At 42.6% G+C, this 20,127-nt stretch overlaps 1 protein-coding gene across 9 annotated transcripts in view; it reads right to left on the bottom strand.

Annotated features, from left to right (window-relative positions):
* The window catches only part of CRACD (capping protein inhibiting regulator of actin dynamics), a 122,739-nt gene that overhangs the window by 14,501 nt on the left and 88,111 nt on the right, over positions 1–20,127 (bottom strand). For 8 of the 9 annotated variants that reach the window (XM_084517844.1, XM_084517851.1, XM_084517852.1 and 5 more), the window contains 3 exons: positions 11,645–11,780; positions 2,623–2,787; positions 369–437 (listed from right to left, as the gene is read on the bottom strand). In XM_084517844.1, the coding sequence (XP_084373970.1) occupies positions 369–437; positions 2,623–2,787; positions 11,645–11,780 (370 nt within the window). The remainder of the gene's footprint in view (positions 1–368; positions 438–2,622; positions 2,788–11,644; positions 11,781–20,127) is intronic. The other variant, XM_084517850.1, reaches the window with a different exon arrangement.

Genomic DNA, 20,127 nt, shown 5'->3' with positions numbered 1-20,127 from the left:
CTGCAGTCTTCTGAGGTTAAACATATGCTAATGAGGGAACCAATTACTTAGGAGCTGATGGAACATTTTGCATACAGTTATTGAATTACGCGTAGACATAACAAAGTAGTAGAAGTACTTAGGAAAATTGTGTGTCTGTGATTAATGCATCGAATGCAGGAATGCTGCAGGACTGGCAGAGACTGAGTTCTGCCATCAGCTCTCAGTGTAGAAGCAGATTTCTCAGTCTCAGTGAGTGCTTAATTACAAATTCTTGGATGGTCAAGAAACAAAGAAATGTGTATTAAAGCAAAAACTGACTGACAGGCTTCTAGTAACTAAAACCGGCAAAGTAATTGAGTACAAACTGAGTATAAAAGCTTTGGTACCTTTTCTTCCACTTCACGTCCTGCTCCGGGCAAATTCATTGTTCTCAACAGATCTGGAGCCTCAGTTGACTAGAAAACAAGAAGGTTACCACAGCTAGATAGTAGAACATAAAGGATCTAATAAATATGGGTGGAAGGAGTTGTGAAATCAGACAAGTTACAGTAGACAATTTTTTTCATGTCGTGTCACTGCAGGATTGATAGATAAACAATTCTTGTTTCTAAATACTACATTTTTCTCTTTGTTGCTCCTTCGATCACACCGCTGTCTATAAGAAGCAGTCGCTGCTGCTACATACTACAAAGGGCAAAATTCCTTAAGGAGATAACTAGGCTCAAAATCAAAAGGAAGAGCACAGCTTTGCAGGATTTCAGGCAGCTCTTACTACCTTTGTTTTCTCCTGAGCTAGGCCTAAGCACAGCTACGAACCTGGTCCCTCCCCAGTGAGGCACTACCTCTGCTGCATCGAGCTGCAGCCCAAGACTCCTGACTCCTCACAAAGCACATCAGTCCTGCAGCAACCCAAGCCTGTTGGCCACTAGGACTCCTTAGCTATCGTCCCCCTTGAAGCCATCTCACACAAGGGGATTTTAAGGCACAGGGGCTGAAGCAGCATTCATCGCATCCAGAAACATCTCTTTACTCCTTATTTCACATTATTAGTTCATAACCTAGTGAATGCTGGCACCCCATTGCACCAGGTACATGTGAAAAAGTACAGCCCTTCCTTCTAAACAGGTTATTAGCACAAAGTATAAAGAACCAGCTTGACAAATACCCATTAAATGAAACCTAGAACTCCTGCTGGCGATCCAGCTTGCTGAGGAAAACCAGCAGTCACAAGGCAGCAGAGGACACAAAATAGCACAGTGCTTCGTAGGCCCAGCCACCAGCCCCTGCCAGAAGCCACCCCGTGCCCCCAGCCCACGCAGACGAACACAGAGCTGTTACACGGCCAGCAGCAGAGAGGAGCAGGAACCAAGCAAGCTGCCATGTGCCAGGAAAGCTCCGACAGAGCAGGTAGTGAGCAGTGCACAGTAAGAGAAAGGCAAAGTGCTGAGTGCTCTTGCATTTCAGCACTGATTTGTTGGGATCTGCCTGGGCACTTTGAGCTGCAATCTCCTTGTCAAAGGGACGTTTACTCCTGCAGTATTCAGAAAAAGGAATTGTGCAAGGTAGCACTAATCCTGTTTTCAATACACAGAGTTTGAAAGAGCAGCTGGTAAAGACTGAATCTCTCCCTCCTTAATACCCAGGGGTAATCCCGTGATTTAGTGACTGAATTACTTCTGCTTTCAAGCTGGAGGTCTGCGGTGTGCCGGGTGCTGAGGGGAGCTATGCTGCCCCTTGAAGACCGATGAAGAGTTTTGGCCACCTCAGCCATAAATCTCCCTTCTGTAGGTTTGGCATGAGCTGCAGAGGACACTTGGTGTCGTTACCTTTCCTGCAGCCAGATACCCCTAGTGACCACGAGCTCACGCCCTGGTCGCCCTCCAGGATCAGATGGGTGCATGTCCACAGTGGGGGTGCTGTGTGCCTCCCCCAGGGGAACCCAGGCACAAAGGCAGCCTCTTTGGGGCAGGGAAATGGATGTCCCTCGTGTTCCTGTCACCCACTGCAACTTCACACGGAGCCAGTCTCGCCTTAGAGGATTTCCAGAGAGCTCCCATCACTCGCTGTGCTTTCTCACTGTCAGAGCAAGCCCCTTCTAGTTACCTCAATGCCTCCAGTTCCTGTATCAAAGTCTCTATGAAGAATTAGGACAATTATTTGAATTGCACTGGACATTGGGCTTATGGACTGTTCTCAGAATGGTTCTCCACCACATCTGCCTTCATCTCCTGTCTGAGGAATATGGATATTTACCCCAAGACCAAGGGTTTTATGGATCTCATTTTGGATTTTCGTTTTTACCATAGTTGCTGTGCACAACTCTCTATGCAGGCAAAGCCATATGTCAAGATATTTTCTGTCTTAGAAAAAATCCGGTCCTACAGCTACACTGCGAGCAATGCCTGTTTTGCCGAGGTGCAGAGCAGACATTCGAGTTGGTGATGTTGTGGGACCTGGCTCGGGATGCCAAGAGCACACACTTCGCACCAGTCCCAGCAGCACAAGCTGAGAGATGCCACCCACGTACAACAGCCCGCTGAGCTCAGCGATGCCTCACTGGAGACATCTGTTACTCCCCAGTGAACTCCCCTGCTGTAGTACCACTGTAATGCCACAAACACATCGATTTGAAGTGCTTACTTTATTGCCACTCTCTGAGAGCACTGTGTCCTGCTGAGTGTCAGTCTCCATGGGGCTACCGAGCAATACATCCTCTTCTACACTAGCACTTGCCTCCCCCATTGTCCTCCCAGAAACTGTCATTTGTGGAGGCTGCCCAAATTTTATATTCTTGGCCAACTGTTGCTGAAAAACAAAAAGAGGAAAAAAAAAAAAAAGGATATTTATATTATGAGCAAAACAAGTCAAGTCTAACACGTGCCTGTTCTCCACATGGAAGCTGCACAGAAATCAGGACAACAACAACAAAAACCAACTCGAGGCTCACATTGCTGCAACACGCCAGCCATCCCATCTCCATTCTCCCCACAAAGTGACCAACGTCAGGAACTCACTGCATCAGTTCTCACTTTGGGTGATCAGCTTGAGCTCTCATCAGTGCTGCCAGCTTTTGCAAAATTATTATGAATTTTGCAACATTCCTTCTGGTTTCTTAATCTGTGTCCTAGATTAAGGCCTTGATTATAAAAGCTAATTACCAAGCCTTACTTCTTAAAGAAATGATAACATCATGATCCATGTGTACCCTGAGAAGTTAAAACTGCCTCAAAAAGCAGCTTCTTTCTCCTCCAACCCCCAAGCCCTGTATGCCATGCAACTGTAGTTTTTAAAGATATCCTAACTGTGAGGACCACTTTCAAGTTTTAATATCTTAAGGATCTGGCATAGCTCTGTGCTAGAGGAGGCAAATTCTCAAAGGAGAGAAAACCCAGCTTGTTTTAGATGCTTGCTCTCAAGGAACAGTGCACAGACTCATGTAAGTTCATGCTCATATGCACTGCCCCATCACCAACCTTTACACGAGAAAAGTTTATGCGCAGAAGATACAGTAAGCCAAAAGATAAAGGAGCTTTTCCATCATTTACTTTCTTTTGAAGCGATCTCTCTAGGGTTACAAGAAAGCACTCTTGAATTATATCAAGGAGAAGGTATGTAAAACAAGTAGCAGTTATCATCTATCCTCTGGTGGGATGAATTGGGGAAGTTGCAGCTCTGGCTACTGCAAACACATGTACCATACAGTCTTTGAAAGCAAAGTTTTTAGTAACAGCGAATAATTTCTCTTGAAGAAAGAACAAATAGGAGTAAGGCACATTTAATGACAGATTTTCTTCCTGAAATATTTCAGCAAATTGTTTTCAGTTAGGAAGGAAGGGAGAAAGTAGTTATTTTGCTGCCTTACCATCTTTCAAAGACAGAAAATTCTCCAGAGACCTCCCATCTCTGGCTTTCATTACTGCAAACACAGCTCAGCGGTGCTCATTTCAACTTGCAACCTGTATTCAGTGTGAACGTTAGGTACCTGCACGGACCCCTGATACGAGTTTGACTGAGAAATATGAAAGATTAGAATAGGTATCACAAAAAACAAGGGCTTATCTTATTCCCATACCACAGAATCATCAACGTGGCTCAGGTGAACGGCTGCCAAGGGAAGACACCCTTTAACAGCAGCAGGTAGACCTCTAAAAGGATTCATGTCAGATCAGTCTTCCTTTCGTCATTGCGCTGTGGGCTTAAGTTTACCCATGCTAACCGCAAAACATTATCTTAGTATTTTGATACAGAAACCTGGTAAAATGCACACTGAGACTCCTCCGAATCAGGTTAGTGAATCAGAACAGTCTATGCCCTTTTGAATTTTGATGGAAAATAATTAAATTCCTCTAGCACAGCGTTCTGAAATAGCGGTTTATTCCAACCAGATTACTGCCAGCGCACCCATCGTCTAACAGCAAGGGTTTCACAAAATCCTTCAATGTTTTTGTTATAAATGCAGCTCTCTGACTTGAAGTCTTACAGGTTTCCACTGTGCAAATGGGAGCTGGAGGGAGCAAATGCCTGTGTTCAGTACTGTGAAGGCTGCGACTATGCTTTGATCCTGCAGCTCCTCTGACACCAGCAGAAACCGGCTCCTGAACAGATTCTTAATTTGACAATGTACTGTATTAATTGAGGCTGCTCTTTGCTTCATCTCAAAGTCATATTCCTAAACAGGAAAAATGCTGTAAAGATGTACATTGGGTTTTAAATGCTATTTTCCTGTTATTTCCAGGAAATACCGTATTGCCAATATTTCTGGACTGTAGAAGTTTAAAGATTCATTTGCTCAGACTTGCATAAATCAGTTTGAAGACTGAAAAAAAAAAAAAAGAGTAGCCCTTGTATTCCTTATAGGACAGAAGGCTCTTTTTTTGCATTTATTTATTGACTACATGGAGAAAAAAAAAAAAAAAAGGAATAAACTCAATTAATAGTTTTCCATTGGCCAATTGCTTTCAGTACACTGCAACCTCCAAAGCTGATGCTAAATCCTAAATGTCTAAATCCCAAGTAGTTTGTTACCACTAAGCAAATTTATTCTGATTGCTTTCAAAGAATGACACAAAATGTACTCCTCATTATTTTTGAAAATGTGTTTGTAATGTAACTGCGGTGCAATTATCCTCTCAAATCCGTACACATACATTCTCTACCTGGTCAATTATAAAAACCCCGAACTGCATCGTCCTTGAAAGAAAAGAAAAAACACACAAATTTTACTTGAAAGAATAAACACAAATAGTGCAATCCAGAGATGGAGAGATGCATATATTTAGGCTTCAAAGCCATTAAAAGAGATCACGTTCCCTGAAAAGAAGGGAATTGGAGATGTGTTCCTGGACACAGAAGAATCCTAAACCCTTCCTTACTTGAGAATTCCCTCTGCTGAGGGCAAGTGTGTGCCTGAGGAGGATTATTTGCAACTCAGTCAGTGGCAGTTGCAGGCGTGACATTTTGTTCTACCATTGTGCAGTCACGCACAAGATGCTTAAACACTCCTTGGGAATGTCCACAGAGGCATACTGGTCTCAGTTAAACGTACCTGGTCTCTTCTGGTCTGTGCAAAAGGCAGCCAGGAATCACCATCCTGTTCCTCGGTCTCATTGTCAGTCAGGAACAGAAGGCAAGAGACAAACACCTCTTGTCTGTACCTTCCCCTTCGCCCCTTCCTACCAGCCCCAAGGCGGGTGGGTATTTCCACAGGACTTACAAACCGTTCTCAGTGCAGCTGCCACGCATGACCACAAAATGGGCTGGTGGGACCATGCACACACACATGAGAGCTTCTGAACTGAATCATCAAACTGCCTCAGTGCAGGCTCGCCTCATCCCCACGATTTCTGAGATTGAGGTGAGGGGCAGGGCTGCACACGGGAAGTCGCCGCTGCCACCAGCTCACGCCTGCAGGACGGGAACCCCCCAGCTGGGGCTGCTGGCCCCTGGACGCCTCCCCACTGGGCAGAGCTGCCACGACGGGTGAGAACAGACCAGCATGTAGCAAAGCCACAGCCCTGGGGTTAGGGCCTCACTGCTCTAAGATATTCACTGCTGCGGCTGTAAATAATGTATTCATCTAATAAAGGCAAAGAAATCCTGGGAATTTAGAAAAAAAAATTTAAACATTTGCACTCATCCCATTTAAAAAATCTTCGGTAACTGGACCATGACACAACCCCACTTATTTCATGCCAAATAATTTGCTAGAACATGGCAATTTAACTGACATCTTTACACCAGCTTAACGTTAATGACTTCAGAAATAAAATTCCCAAGTGAAATTGCTCTGCATTACTTGGTGCCTGCAGAGAATTAAAAAGCTTCAACTTTCAAAGCACTCTTTGTGTTTGCATAGGAAATGCCACAGAACAAACCTTCCATATTAACCGGCAGCGAGCCCAGATTGGGCTGTGCATCTCCTCTTTCACTCGGATTTGGCTCCTCTTCTGTGTACATGCCTGCCTGCACGCGTGTTGGAGTCAGCCCCCCGAAACCACATCGTGCTTGTTAAGGCTCTGTGCCTGGGGCGACTCCAAAACCAGATCCTGAGAGCTACTTTCTCTGTTCGTTTAAAATCAATACAACAGCACCATTTTTAACTGGTTCTATTTGAACAATTCTTAGAAGTGCTGATGATATTTTGCCTACAGCTCAAATACCTGTTCTTCATGTCTGTCTGCAATGCCCACAGATATAAATAAGTTATGGTTTGTAGCTATATGCTATTGTGAAATCATGAGTTCATCAATAGTACTTGTCCTAGGAACAGTCCCAACACTGAGATACCTCTTGGCCCTCTACAGTCTCTCACAGCGACCCCAAAAATCAAATGACTCAGGAACAGGGTGAGCCCATACAAAGATTTCTCCTAAAAGCGCTCCAATGATTTGTGGCATCCGAGCACCTCTGGGTCAGTAGTAATTTGGGAACTTCTATGAATGTGTTGTTGCTTTTTGAGCTTCTATAAATATTTCACCAACAGTGCTGCACGACAATGAGCTGTACAGTCCAGCTATGCATAAAGAAATATTTGTTTTGGGTTGGAAATGGGACTAGCTTCAACTGATGCTCCTATGTTCTCACACTGAGACAGACTGAGTACTTGTCCTCTATTCACTTCCCAACTCCATTCATGAATTCATGAATTCATGCATCTCCATCATATTCTCTCCCTTGTCATTTCTCTTCTAGGCTGCAGAAACACTTTACCTAATTGTTCATTTTATGGAAATGAGCCCACCTCTTTATCCACACAAGAACATCTGCAGCACATCTGAACAGGCAAAACACCCTACATAAGCTTTTTTTAATTTATTTTTTTAAGAGAAAATAAAATGGAAAGCACCACGTTATTTTGGTATACTGGGAGACTATAGAAAGTAGTGAAAGAAATGTATATAGAAAGAAATGGCAGAGGATCTGTTGAGATCCTATGTATTTGCAGCAAATCCAGATGTAAATGAATATTTCAGTATGAAGTAGCAATGGATCACTTATAGATGTGTGTGTGTGTTAAGAGCAAGTCCTTCTGGGGAAGCCTGAAGACACTTAGAGGATCTGTGGTATTCATCACCCGAGTCTCCCCTGGCAGTGCACCAGAACTATGGGGCTGCAGAAAGTGGGAGAGGGACTGTGCCAGGGAGTGAGTGATGGGACAAGGGGTAGTGGCTTCAGACTGAAAGAGGGAAGGGTTACATTAGGTATGAGGAAGCAATTCTTCACTCAGAGGGTGGTGAGGCCCTGGCACAGGCTGCCCAGAGAAGCTGTGTGTGCCCCATCCCTGGCAGTGCTCAAGGCCAGGCTGGATGGGGCTTTGGGCAGCCTGGGCTGGTGGGAGGTGTCCCTGCCCATGGCAGGGGGCTGGAACTGTGTGGGCTTTAAGGTCCCTTCCAACCCAAACCATCCTGGGATTCTGTGATCTTAAAAGCAAAGCAGATAAAAGGAAAATAGAAGCTAGTTTTCCACATAATAATTTGTAATATTATTTTCCACATAAAAATTTGTAATATAAGAAAAAGGGGGTGTGCCTCAGAAATAGAATTATTAGGAAAAGGTGATAAATTCAGTTTATGAAGTGAAAACAATTGTCAAATTTGAAGAAAATAACTAGAATGCAGTGACACTAGAAAATATTGGCACCAATGAAATGAACTGCAAGAAATACAAAGCTGGGCAGTCACTCAGTGAAAACTGCTCCCAGTTCCATAAAATGAAGAGCATCAAGTTAAACGATAATAGCTCTGAGGTTTAACAACCAGCTTTGTAGCCTTGGTAAGATCTGGACAATATAAAACACAAAGAGCAAAGGGAACGTCTGGCAGAATGCAATGTGCAGTGCACAGCAGGGGAAGCACTGGCTTGATCATTAGCTATGATATGTTAATGGCTACGAGAAAGGGTTCCAAAAGTGAACAGCCATCAGGTCTGACAGCAAAAAGAAAAAAAAGAAAAAAAAAAAAAAAAAAAAAAAAAAGGCTTGGGGCATTCATCATTACAAAGCCAGTGAAATTTGCATATAAAAATTGGTTCTTCAGAAGTTGACCAAGAAGTCTGGATTCCCTAAACATGTTTTTATCATAATTAAGCACTGTGCAATAGATGGTGCTGTAAAGACAGCAGGTGATTTGTTTGTTTTACAGCACAGGGCCGCATGAAACAGAACACATGGAGCCCAGCAGCTCCTAGATGCAAAAAGCCATAAGCCATACCCAACCTTTAACATTTCTTGCAGCCGACTGCCGCTGCCTGCGGGATGCCAGATGACCAAGGTACGCTCAGTGAAGGCAGGAGGCAGAGCACAAGCTGTCCTCCTCTCTGCAGCAGAGCCATGCTGCAGCATTGGTGCAGCACAGGGGAGATGTGGCACAGATACACCGAGATCAAAACACTCAAACCAAGCTTCCATTTTACTTGGTGAAGCTTCTTGCGGAAACAAGACCTGTCCTTTGCTCGTTTGTTAGCCTTTTCTGGCAAATAGCAGCAGCAAGAACAACAATCCCAGCTGTAGAATGTGAGGAGGTTGATCTAACACACTTTGAAGAAAGGAAAAAACAAACAACCCACCAGCCTATGAAAGGCAGGCCCATAAAGACAAGCTCCCAGAGTTGCTTTCAGACCTGCCCTGATGCACTGCTAGATTTAGGCTTTAGATTTAGATCTAAAGATCTTTAGATCTACATTTAGGCAAGACTCCTGAGGTCTCGTTCACAGCCTTGCGTGAGAAGCAGAGCACCAGGCCCTGGGGAGCTAAATGCAGTATGAGTAGCAGGGTACTAGTGCTCAGTGGGGGCAGGTTCACGCTGGGTTTTTACACTGCATCTCAGAAAACAGGTAATGGTAAACCTCAGCAGATCCAAAGGAGGAAGAAAAGACTGCTTTTACAACAATGGATGGCTTGAACCATCACAAAGTAGCAGCTTCAGGACACACAAAGCCTATCTGAGGTTAAAAAGAAGCCAGGCTTTTCTCAGCCAGACTTCCAGCAAGCAGTAAAATCTTAGAACATGACCCAATCCGTTTATGGAGAGCTTGATAAGATGAATGCTGCCAATCTGAAAATCAATAAAAAGAAATGAGGGCTGTTCCAGAAAGAACCAGTTTACCTTGAACACACAATCAAGCAGGAAGAATTTCTATAATAAGAATCCGAACCAGTGCACGCGCTGGCCACCTGCCCAGGCTGATACATTGAACCAGTCTTGCACCATTTTTTGTGGGTTCATCAAGACTCCGGAGATGGCAGAAATGCAAGGTGAGAATGGGGAAATAAGAACGTTTCAAGAACCTTTACTGCATCTTCATCCACAAATTCCTGAAAATGGATAAAATTCACAGAGCTTTTGGTCTCTACTTGGAATATGGCAAGTTCACAGGGACCTGAATCCTGGCAACATTCCTTTACCAAGGAGCATTTTGCCACACAAAAATAAAAAAATAAATAAAAAAGAAGAGGTGTGAGGTGGTAAGTGCATAAAACTTTCAGAGATAGCTGGTTAGACCTGGGACCCAACTCTAAGGTCCACGTAAAAGCATGCAATAGGATTTTGCCATGATCTCGTCCTACAATTCAGGGAACAGCTGTGGAAATCATGGCTAGGGAAATGAGAACAGTCATGCCCTGAACAGCAGATTTTGCAGATGCAGGATGTGGCCCCCAGGCTCATTTATAAGGAGCCTTCATGTGGGGTTACGAAAAAAAAAATATCCATGGACACAAAAAATAAAATATCCATGATACGTAACTTCTGCATAAAGATGTAAATAGCTGAGTCATTTATGATTTATTATGCATTTTCCTCCTGTTTGCATGGATTGCTGTGGATGTCACCATTACCAGCAGAGTGGGAAAAATTGCATGAGGGATGTTGTTACAGGCTGGATTACAAGAAGAAGAGGTATTGAGAGAAAAGCTAACATGCTGAAGGCCAGAGAACAGATCCAACAGGTAGGGCGGGCACAGCTCCCTGCTGAAGTCGGTGGGCTTTGTGTCCCAAGGACACTCAAGCATTCTGCAGGTCAGTTCCAGCTACCTCATGTCTTTGCCCAGAGCCAGTAGTCATTTAAAACACGATGACTTCTAGCTCGGCAAGTAGCGTGTGTCGATTCTACCTGACCCAGGGAAATTTAAGCTGAAAAAACAGCACAGGGAAATTGGAGCTGTGGTTTCTGCTTCAAAGTTTATCCATAGTCAGCACAGTCAGCGCCATTCAGTGTTGTGTCGGCTGATAGCAGCGTGCAGGAAAAAGGAAAAATTACATCCTGCAAGTCTCCTTAGCCTACCATGCGAGATATCTCCCTCACCAGGGAAGATGGACCCAGACAGTGGGTGCTGTGGAGGTAAAAGAAGTCACTACTATTTTACTTGTCATCTACAGGGTAATGGCACTCACACAGCATTAAAAATTTACCAGCAATCCTGAGCAATAAACTGATAGGTGCTTCTGAAGGACAGCTCTGTCAAGGTCTAGATAAGCATAAACTTGAATCTTGCAGACATAAAAAAGAAGTAAAGCAAAAAATTAGGTAGAGCACTACAGAAGGGGACAGAATTCTGTGAAACAAAGGAAAGCAGGTCATGTAGGGCTCTTTCAAAGCAAATACCCAACTGAATTGAGTATGTAGCTACTTATCGACTGTTTGCTTTGGAGAGTTAAACATATCTGCCTTTCCTGAGAACCACTCAATGACCAGGGAGGAAAAGACTGAAGAAAAATGTAGAAAGTACAAAACAATAACAAAATGAGCTTTGCTAAGAGGTCTCACTGTATGCCATCCACTGTCAGCTGAACCCCAATTTTTATTTTTATTTCTAATTTTTTTCCCACTCAGTGCCACATCTGTAGGTCTCAGACATAAGGATCAGGACAGGCTTACACCACAAGTTCAATTCATATGTGTCCCACAAGTTGCAGACACCTATACAGGTTTACTTGCAGCATTCCTGTCTTACCTTTCAAGACCAGAACTTCGACCTTCTGCAAGATTATCCAAATTGTCAACGTGGCTGGTGGACAGACAATTTACATGGCTGAGAAACAACCCCCAGGCCACTGAACACGCAACCCAACTTTATTCACACTTAACATGTTCTGGAACTCCAAAGAACATTTCCACCACATTTCAAATGTAATTCCACCCCGCTTCCCTCCTTGTAATTTCTTACCTGTAGTGTTTTGACTTTTCCTAAAACGTTCTCCTGTGACATTGCTTGGACGGTCTGTTCACTCTCTGTTCTCCCATCAGGTATAAAAATACTGTCATGGGAGAAAGCTCGACTGCCCATATAATAATGGGAAGACCTGGAAAAACAGGTAATAAGTACAACAATTAATTTATGAGAGTGGCCCTTCATATCATAGCTGCACCGCTATATGGATTTTCCCTCCCTTCTGTCCATACAAAAGCTTTGAACATTCTCAGAAGAGAGATAGCCAAACATTTTCTGTTATCAGAAGATCAGTGATTCCTTTGCATGCAGTCTTCCTCCTTGAAAGAACATTAAGTGAGAAGTTTTTAATAGGAAGGTTGAAAAAGTTCAATTAATTTTCCTTAGAAGCCCCAGGGCTAAGCATTACTTTTAGAATACAGGATAGATGATGATGATGCACGTGTTACCAGATGCCACATTTAAAAAATATACTGTAGTTAAAATTATATAAAATAACTGCTTAGCCGGACTAAGGTTCAAAACACAGACAGCAGGTGCAAAGCAAAAGTGACCACTCAAACACAGGAAGAGGTAATACGCTGTCGAGCTCATTACATTTCTGTCACCATGAGCGTGGTCACACTGACAACGCGATGTTATCCTCAACCTACTGAACTACACGAAGCGTATCAGATGGGTTTGATTGGCAACAAACAGTGAGACATGCCCATGGGCAAGGAGCCCAAATGCCAAGGAAGGGAGTGCATCACAAATGACCTACTTATATGGCTGCTGTAAATCCACAGGCAGAGGGATTAAACCAAAAGTGTTTTAACGTACTAGAGATTTTAAAGGCTCTTCAAGAAAACTAAGGGTTTTTGTTTGTTTGTTTCTTTTAAAGGATGCTCTGAGTTATTTTAGGCTTTTGGGGGTATCTTGGGGGAAAATATTTGAGTTTGAAAATTGCATTTTGTCCAGCCTAGAATATTTGATGGTGACTAGGAAGCCATTGATATACAAACACGATGAAAGTCACAGTAGAAGAAACTGAACAACTGAGAGGCCTTCGATATCTTCTAATAACCTATTGGCAACTCTACAGAATCCATTTACAGCTTCAGTAAATTTACAATCCAGAGAAGGAAAAACAAAACTTTTTTTTTTTTTTTTTTAAACCAACCTAACCCAGACATCCTTTTAAATATGGTAGGAAACATTATAAAAAAATTATTCAGCATAAGCAAGGAAGGTGGATCCTTCCAGAGAGAGGGGTAAGTAAAACAGCAGGAAAAACGAAACACTCACATGTTTAAGAAAATCCATATATTCTCTTTTTCTCCATCTAAAAATGTGCCTGTAGTCTTTAAAGTGTTCAAAACAGTTCTATTCATATTTTGAAAAATACCTCTGGAAAGTATTTAATACATATTCATCTTCCCCCCCTCTGTGGTGTGAACTTTTTAAAAAATATAAATGATAATCTTTCTTACCAAGTATGAATTTTGTATACGATTAATATAACCCCATAAAATTGGTTAAATTATAAGATATTATTGGCTTTTCTAACAAAATTTCTTACAGATAACCTGAAAATACAAAAACGAGCTCCCCATAACCTCTCTGTGTCTCCGGTTTATATATAGGATATGTTTGCACTTAAAATAAATCATCCAAGGTTTTGGAGAGAAGACACAGAGCTCCCTATATCACTTCATCCTCCACACAAGCATACTCAACTGTAAAATTATTTTTTATCCAAAAGTAATATTTGAACAACACACTTCATTTAAAACAAACCATCATGCAATCAAGCAAAAGAGCTATTCAACATTTCACAGCATTTTTAGCCATAAGAGAAACATTTAACTGATGCTGTGTTTTATTCTAGATTTATTTATTTATTTTAAATAAAACCCACAAGTTGATTGCCTGCTAAGGGTAATACACCTTATTTTAGAAACCTTTTATTAGAGGAAACCAGAAAAGTATATTTTTAAACCTTCTTCTAAAAAGGGTCAGGACTGAATCATCCTGACTCAGCCCACTCACAGAGCTGTGGGAACACTGCGTGGCCTTGCAGTAAGTGACAGAAAGCTTCCTTGGCCACCCGGGAAGCAGCCCATCAACCGGAGTTTTGGAAATGCCCCTTAACTGGGACAAAATCCTAGAAGGCCCGGCTTGCAAGATGAGTGGCGTGACATGAAGCTCACTGCGAGTTGGTTTTTAATACAACTATTTTGGCAAGTTCAAACTGAAAGCTCCAGCACTGCCTTCAACAGGGTAGAAGTCTGTGTATTCACAGAGCTCCCCCTGCGGCCAAAACGGAGGGGAAGATGCAAATTTTGACAAACTGACCCGTGCCAACCGCTCCTTCATTTGCATGGGTCGGTATGGGCAGAAGGCAAGGCCAGGGGAATTTATAGTTTATCTTAGAGCTGAGAGATCTGCTGAAGACGCACAACCCAGTTTATCCCTACCCTATCCCCTTTGAACTGAAGAGGGGTCACTAGCAGGTCAAACCCCTGAATTTCAGCAGGACATTTTGGTTTTATAGAGCTGATGCCAAACTTGTAGTTTGAAAACTTTTGTTTTTAACTCCCTACCAAGACAAACATACAACAAGACAAACAATTTTGTCAGAATGTGTGAAACTTTCATAAAACTCCACAGTGAATTAACCCAGGACCTCTCTCTACTGCTTCCCGTCAAAACCAGGGGATATCCAAATCCCAATACTGGACATTTCAGAACTGTGTGTCTGAGAAATTCTGGCAGCCCCATCTCCAATAGTCAGTAAAATGGCTTCATTTTTTTTTTTTTTTTTTTTTTTCTTAAATGCCTATCCAGGCTGAAGCATGTTGGAAAAAGCATATTCATACATTGTAGTAACCCAGTTTCTTTTACAGGTGAATCTGAATAGCATTTAAGGCAATTTCTAGGCTACTTCAACTTTCTGAAAGGTCTCTTATTTTATTCACTTGGAGCCTATGATCCTTTCAAATCCTCCCAGCTGTGAGTTTGACAGATTAGATCACAAAGGTCCCTGTTCCACCTTTTTTTCCTCACTCTCCTCATGTTCTTCTGTAAAAAAGATTGAATTCCTTTGAAGTCATCATACAATAGGAATAATCGAGCTTCCTTCACTAGTTCTACCATTCTCATCTCCAAAGGCTTCCTCAGAAACCTTTACACAATTGGATCCTCACAATCCACATCTACAGACTGGTACAGAAAGCCCTCCCTTCAATTAAAGGGTGTGTGTGCACCAGGAACAGCTCTGGATAGCTTCCCTGTGTGTCAGAGGCAGGGGTTATACTTGCAGCCATGGTTGAAGTTGTAGCTCAGTTCCCAACTGCTGTATCACTTCCAAGAGATCTGGGAAAACAGGGGCATCAATTTATAAGCACTTGTGTTGATAACGCTGACAGTGACACTTCAGAGGCTGTTTGTGCTGAAAATAATTGAATCACCATCTGACTCACTTCTAAACACCTGACTGAATTAAATAAATTATGGATGAGCTATTCCAAAATACAAAGCACTTAGAGCAAATCCTTAAAGACCTGATTTCTGAAGATGGGTTACTACCCAATTATTGTGCTCCAGTTTCACTTCCAATACACAAATTTTCAGAAGTCATTTTCATATAGTTGGAGCAAAGTTTGAATGAAAATCCCATTCGTTCTCAAAGTTTTCTTCGCTACACCTTTGTCTCACTTCAGATTCCCGTAGACACGAAAAGAATATTCAACTTCTCAGCAAAACTAAGAGACCACTTTTCACCTTTAGATTGTTAGGATGAAATACCTGCTACATTTTGAGAACATACTAGTTTTTTTTTGACACACAGGGGCTTTGGCACAAAAAGAGTATACCAGAATATGCCTTTATCTTGAGGGTACCCCAAGAGAGTCCAGCAGTCCCAACCACTCCACAGGACTTCTACAAATAACGAGGACAGAAGTGTCACATGGAGGGAACAGAGCAAGATATGGAAGACCACAGCACATCTTAACCATAGATGAGGACTTGACCACAACATGGGCTCTGAATCCAGGTCTCAGTGTATTTAGCTATAAAAACAGTTGCCTCAGATGCATTTTGCCCCTAACTAGCTTTCTTCAGCTCAAAATGAATATGTTTCTCAGACTCTGTTTAACTCAGCGCTGAGTTAATTCATTCCTCTGGAAAGGGAGAACACCTTCTGTTGGTATTTTAGACTTCTGGAAGAATCCCAGAAAACCACAGGTAAAACCGATTACATATATGTTGATAGTATCATAAACCTAATGTATCTATACGTGAATTTGACTTGCAAAAAAACGTGCAGTAAACCCTCTTTCCATTACTCACTCTTGCTGAGTGTGTGCTGTGTGTGTGCTAAGAAACTAGGAAACATGAAATGAATGCTTCATGGCAGAATAGGACCACCAAAAGCCTACAAGAAAAGTCTTACTTCTCTTTCATGAAGACAGACAAAGAGATTTTTCTTCAGATGCCCAGCAGTCATGCATGGCTACGCACCTGTGTCTGTTTAGGATGGGTTCTTACATCAGGTCTGGCTACTCCACATGAGGACTGGGTGAGGTATTACCCGTCCTCCTCATGCATTCCTGTCACCTCTTTGGTGCCTGCTTAGTGGTTCATGTGAAACAATTGAGAGAACTGATTTGGGTGAATAAATAACTAGAGAAAACAAACAACAAAAAAACCCTCATAATTTCCTGGTTTGGCACAAGCACCCATGCCAGCTGGCGAAGGCGTGCCCAGAGAGCTGCTGGAAAGAGTTGGATGACTGCAGCCTGGACTTCGATCATTTAATACTGCTGTGGGACTAAACCTTTAAGTACCCCAGGGTATACGCAGGGGCAATGCTGCACAGAATACAAGGCTAAGTTTACCTCCTTACTTCTCTTCTCAAAGACAAATGTGCAATCTTTAGAAAGTTTTGCCAGCAGGTTAACACTCAGCTCTCAGCTCTTGCATAATCGTGCATCAATGCGTTACTGTGGTACAGAAATCTCGTCTCACCAATTGCCTCTTCAGCATCTCATAAGTGTTCCTCCCACTCTGATATTAAGAAGTTAGAAATAGAAATTGGAAAATAAAGGGAAAGAAGGCGGTGTTCTGTTCTTCCATGCTCATAGAGACTGACTCAAAAACAGTCTCATGACTTCCACTCTTGTAGATTTCTGATAGAAACCAGTTTCACAGAGCGAACCAAGACCCAAACTTTTTAAATACGTCCATTTTCAACACTAAGACTTCACAAAGTATGCAAAGCAAGAACAAATGTGTTTTAGCCAGGTATTGACCCTTAATATAATCCCTTCAAAGACATCTGAGAGTCACCTCCCAGAATAGTGCTGCAAGGAAATGACAGGCGAGGCGATAGCTTGCCTTTACTTAATGCTTTGTTTTAAAAAAAAGAAATCTGATTCCAACTCCTTTCCTCTCTCATGAATGTCCCCAGGGCAGCTAGAGATGAAAAACACAAATTGCATTTTCTAGTCATTCCAGAGATGCATTAATACTTTAATAGATGAAAATGGACTGTAATACTGAGCTGTATTTTTAGCTATTTTCTTTCATCTGTTTACGTTGTGCTGGAATGTGAGTTTTAGTTCTAAATAATGCCCAGATGGGGAATATTGTCCGTGCTGCTGTGAGGGCTGTGAGTTACGGCTGAGCTTAGGCTGCGTGTTACTCCACTGTTTTAGCAAACCCATAAACATGGTCCTTGCAAGCTAAACAGCCAAGAGGGAGATATTTCAGCAGGGTAGCTGAAGGATTCTTTCTCATAAAGTTAACTTAGGGATCATTTCGCTGCTCAGTCTAAAGATGTGTCCATGTCGATTTCAAAAGCTGCTGAACCTCAGGACACAAACTCTGAGGAAACTGCACAATCCCATTATTATAACCCACCAGAGCCCCACTGATGTCAAGGACCTGTTCTACAGTCTCTGATTAAGTAGCCCTGCTCATTTCAAAAGACATCGTGCAACATTATGCTACACAAAGCTTCAGCATGGTGTCACCAGGAGACGCATAACCTATGAACTTGCCATAAATTGTCCCTTAAAAGCAGGGATTGAGCCTAGTTTTGAGTAGCTGATGCATCATTAATACATGCTAGTAATGTAACCAACATCTTGGGCAGTAAGGGCACAGAAATGAATCTTGAGAAACCTCAGGGCCCTGAATGCCCTCATAAGCCTTAACATCCCTGACCAGCCTCACCTGGGACCTCCACCTACACACATGGACTGGGGGCAATATTTGTGATCACACCTGGGGGCTTTGGTTGCTGCCTGAGCTGTGCTGGAGGAGCACTGGCTCCAGCTCTGCCACAACCATGTCCGGCCATGAAGGCCCTTGATCCACACCTCAGTTTGCAGACTGACTTCTTGGCTTGCCCTGCCCTCTTACTGGGGACCTACCTGCCTGGTGATCACTGGACCTGATCCTGACCTACAAACTGATTTCCCAACTCAGCCTGGAACCTGTCCTATCATCCAGATATTGCCTTATCTGCACACAGGTTCAACTTGGCCACCATCCCACAATCTGTCCCTGCTATCCTTGCTTTGGTACTGTGGGACCGGGCCCTGGGCAGCAAGGCAGTGCACGCAATGGAAGAAGTGAAGACCAGAAATAGAAGTAGTTCTGGAATTACTGAGGTGAAAAATAAACTAGTCATGGTCAGGGTTGAGGATGAAAGATAAGTAAAAAGAAGACAGAGATCGGGACCTGCTCAAATGTTGAGGACCACTGCAGAGTGAAAGAGTACCGAAGAGATCACGATCTTATACCCGTTATGGTGCATGTAATGAGGTGGTTTTACACTCAAACAGTGGCTGAAAAAAAAAAAATAAATGAATGACAGGATGATGGCATTTACCGCAAATCACTAGTAAGTGATAGAATTGCAACAAGTGGTAAAAAAAATCCTAGCTCACATACCTTAGAACAAAGCTTCTGGAACTTTGTCAAGTCGATAATAGAGAGGAAGACAAGATCTGAGGTGTCAGAGTGCTGCTAACAAGGCTCCAGAAGAAGGTGCACACCAAGCACCACTGCTACCAGGCATCCCACTGGAGTCAGGAAAGCACTCATAAGGGAAATTAGGAAACTGACAAAAGCCAATTGGAGTAATCAGGCTAATAGGAAAAGAAAAATTGCACAATGAACAAAATGGATGTGACAGAGGGAAGGCATTTGGGGAGCTCTTTGAAGGAGCTAGTAGGTAGAGATCAGTTTGTAACTGGTGGTCTAGATTGCTTCACACAGAGCTGCCCACTGCTACATCCAGGTGGAAATGTGTCAAAACAGCGTCAGGAATTGTCCAAGATGGGACTGGGACACTCAACTGCACCCAAAACACAAGAGCTTGTGACTGTCCAGAGTCTGGTTATTTTCATGTTTAGTCAGCACCTTCACGTCATAGGGATTTATGAATGTATAAATATACTAACAGATAATAAACCAATACGTTAAATAAAGTTTTCTTATTCCTCCTATTTTAACAAAGCAGATTCCTACAAATTAACAGTTATAGGTTGTTGGATTTCCCTCCTCCCCACTCTCAAATTTAGAAATTCAACAGCTGAGCTGTCGGTGAATCATTTTCATGAGATCAAGTGCTCTAATAGTCATGCAGAGGAAAAAATACACAGCCATTAAAAGCTTATATATTAGTCTTACAAATTTGAGTTGGAGGTAGAAGCAAAACTTTATGAAAAGCTGAAAATATCATGAGCTGCTTTCGGAAATTTGGGGACAGACTGCATGCCTACAAGTACTTTGTCTGAGGAGTCTGCCTAAAGGAGATGCTGAATACAGACTGCCTGTTCCTTGGGATCAAGCCTTTGATGAAATCCTTGGAGTGGCCTGGAGCAGGAACACGAATCTTTGTGTCCTGCTGGTTGTCATCTGCACCAAATCTGGTCTGTACAGGTAGCAAAGGTCAACACTAAGAAAAGAAGATCACAGCACTTGTCCTACGCCTTTCACTATCCCCCCAAAGTAACACGGGAGATACTCTTCACATGAACTGCATCACCCATCAAAATGTCATGGAAATGTGAGCAGCAAGGTGAACATACCGTCAGAGCAGGGGCTTGGCTTGCTCAGGAGGCAACATCAAGTCCAGAAAGAGACAAAGCAGGTTCTCCTGATCGTTAGTTTTTGCCTTATTTAATCAATCACCAGTCAATCACCAATCAATCAATATTATTTTAAAGTACATGCCAAGTAATTACCTGAATGATAATAGAGAGTCACTTGAGAAATGAGGAAAATACAATTGCGTTCATTTTTCAGGTCAGTCTCTATGACAACAGGAGTGAACGCCATTGATCAGCAGTTAGTAACCAAGGCCACATTTGACGCAGATGAGTTGTTCTCATTCACAAGAAATGCAAAATTATAATTAAATATTCAGATGCTAAAATGGAGATATGAGAGATGAGTAACAGTGAATAAATGGTATCACACCC

This window comes from Aythya ferina (assembly GCF_964211825.1).
Source record: "Aythya ferina genome assembly, chromosome: 4".
Lineage (NCBI taxonomy): Eukaryota > Metazoa > Chordata > Aves > Anseriformes > Anatidae > Aythya > Aythya ferina.
Note: the sequence above shows the minus strand (reverse complement) of the source record. Positions and strands in the feature narration are given on the sequence as shown.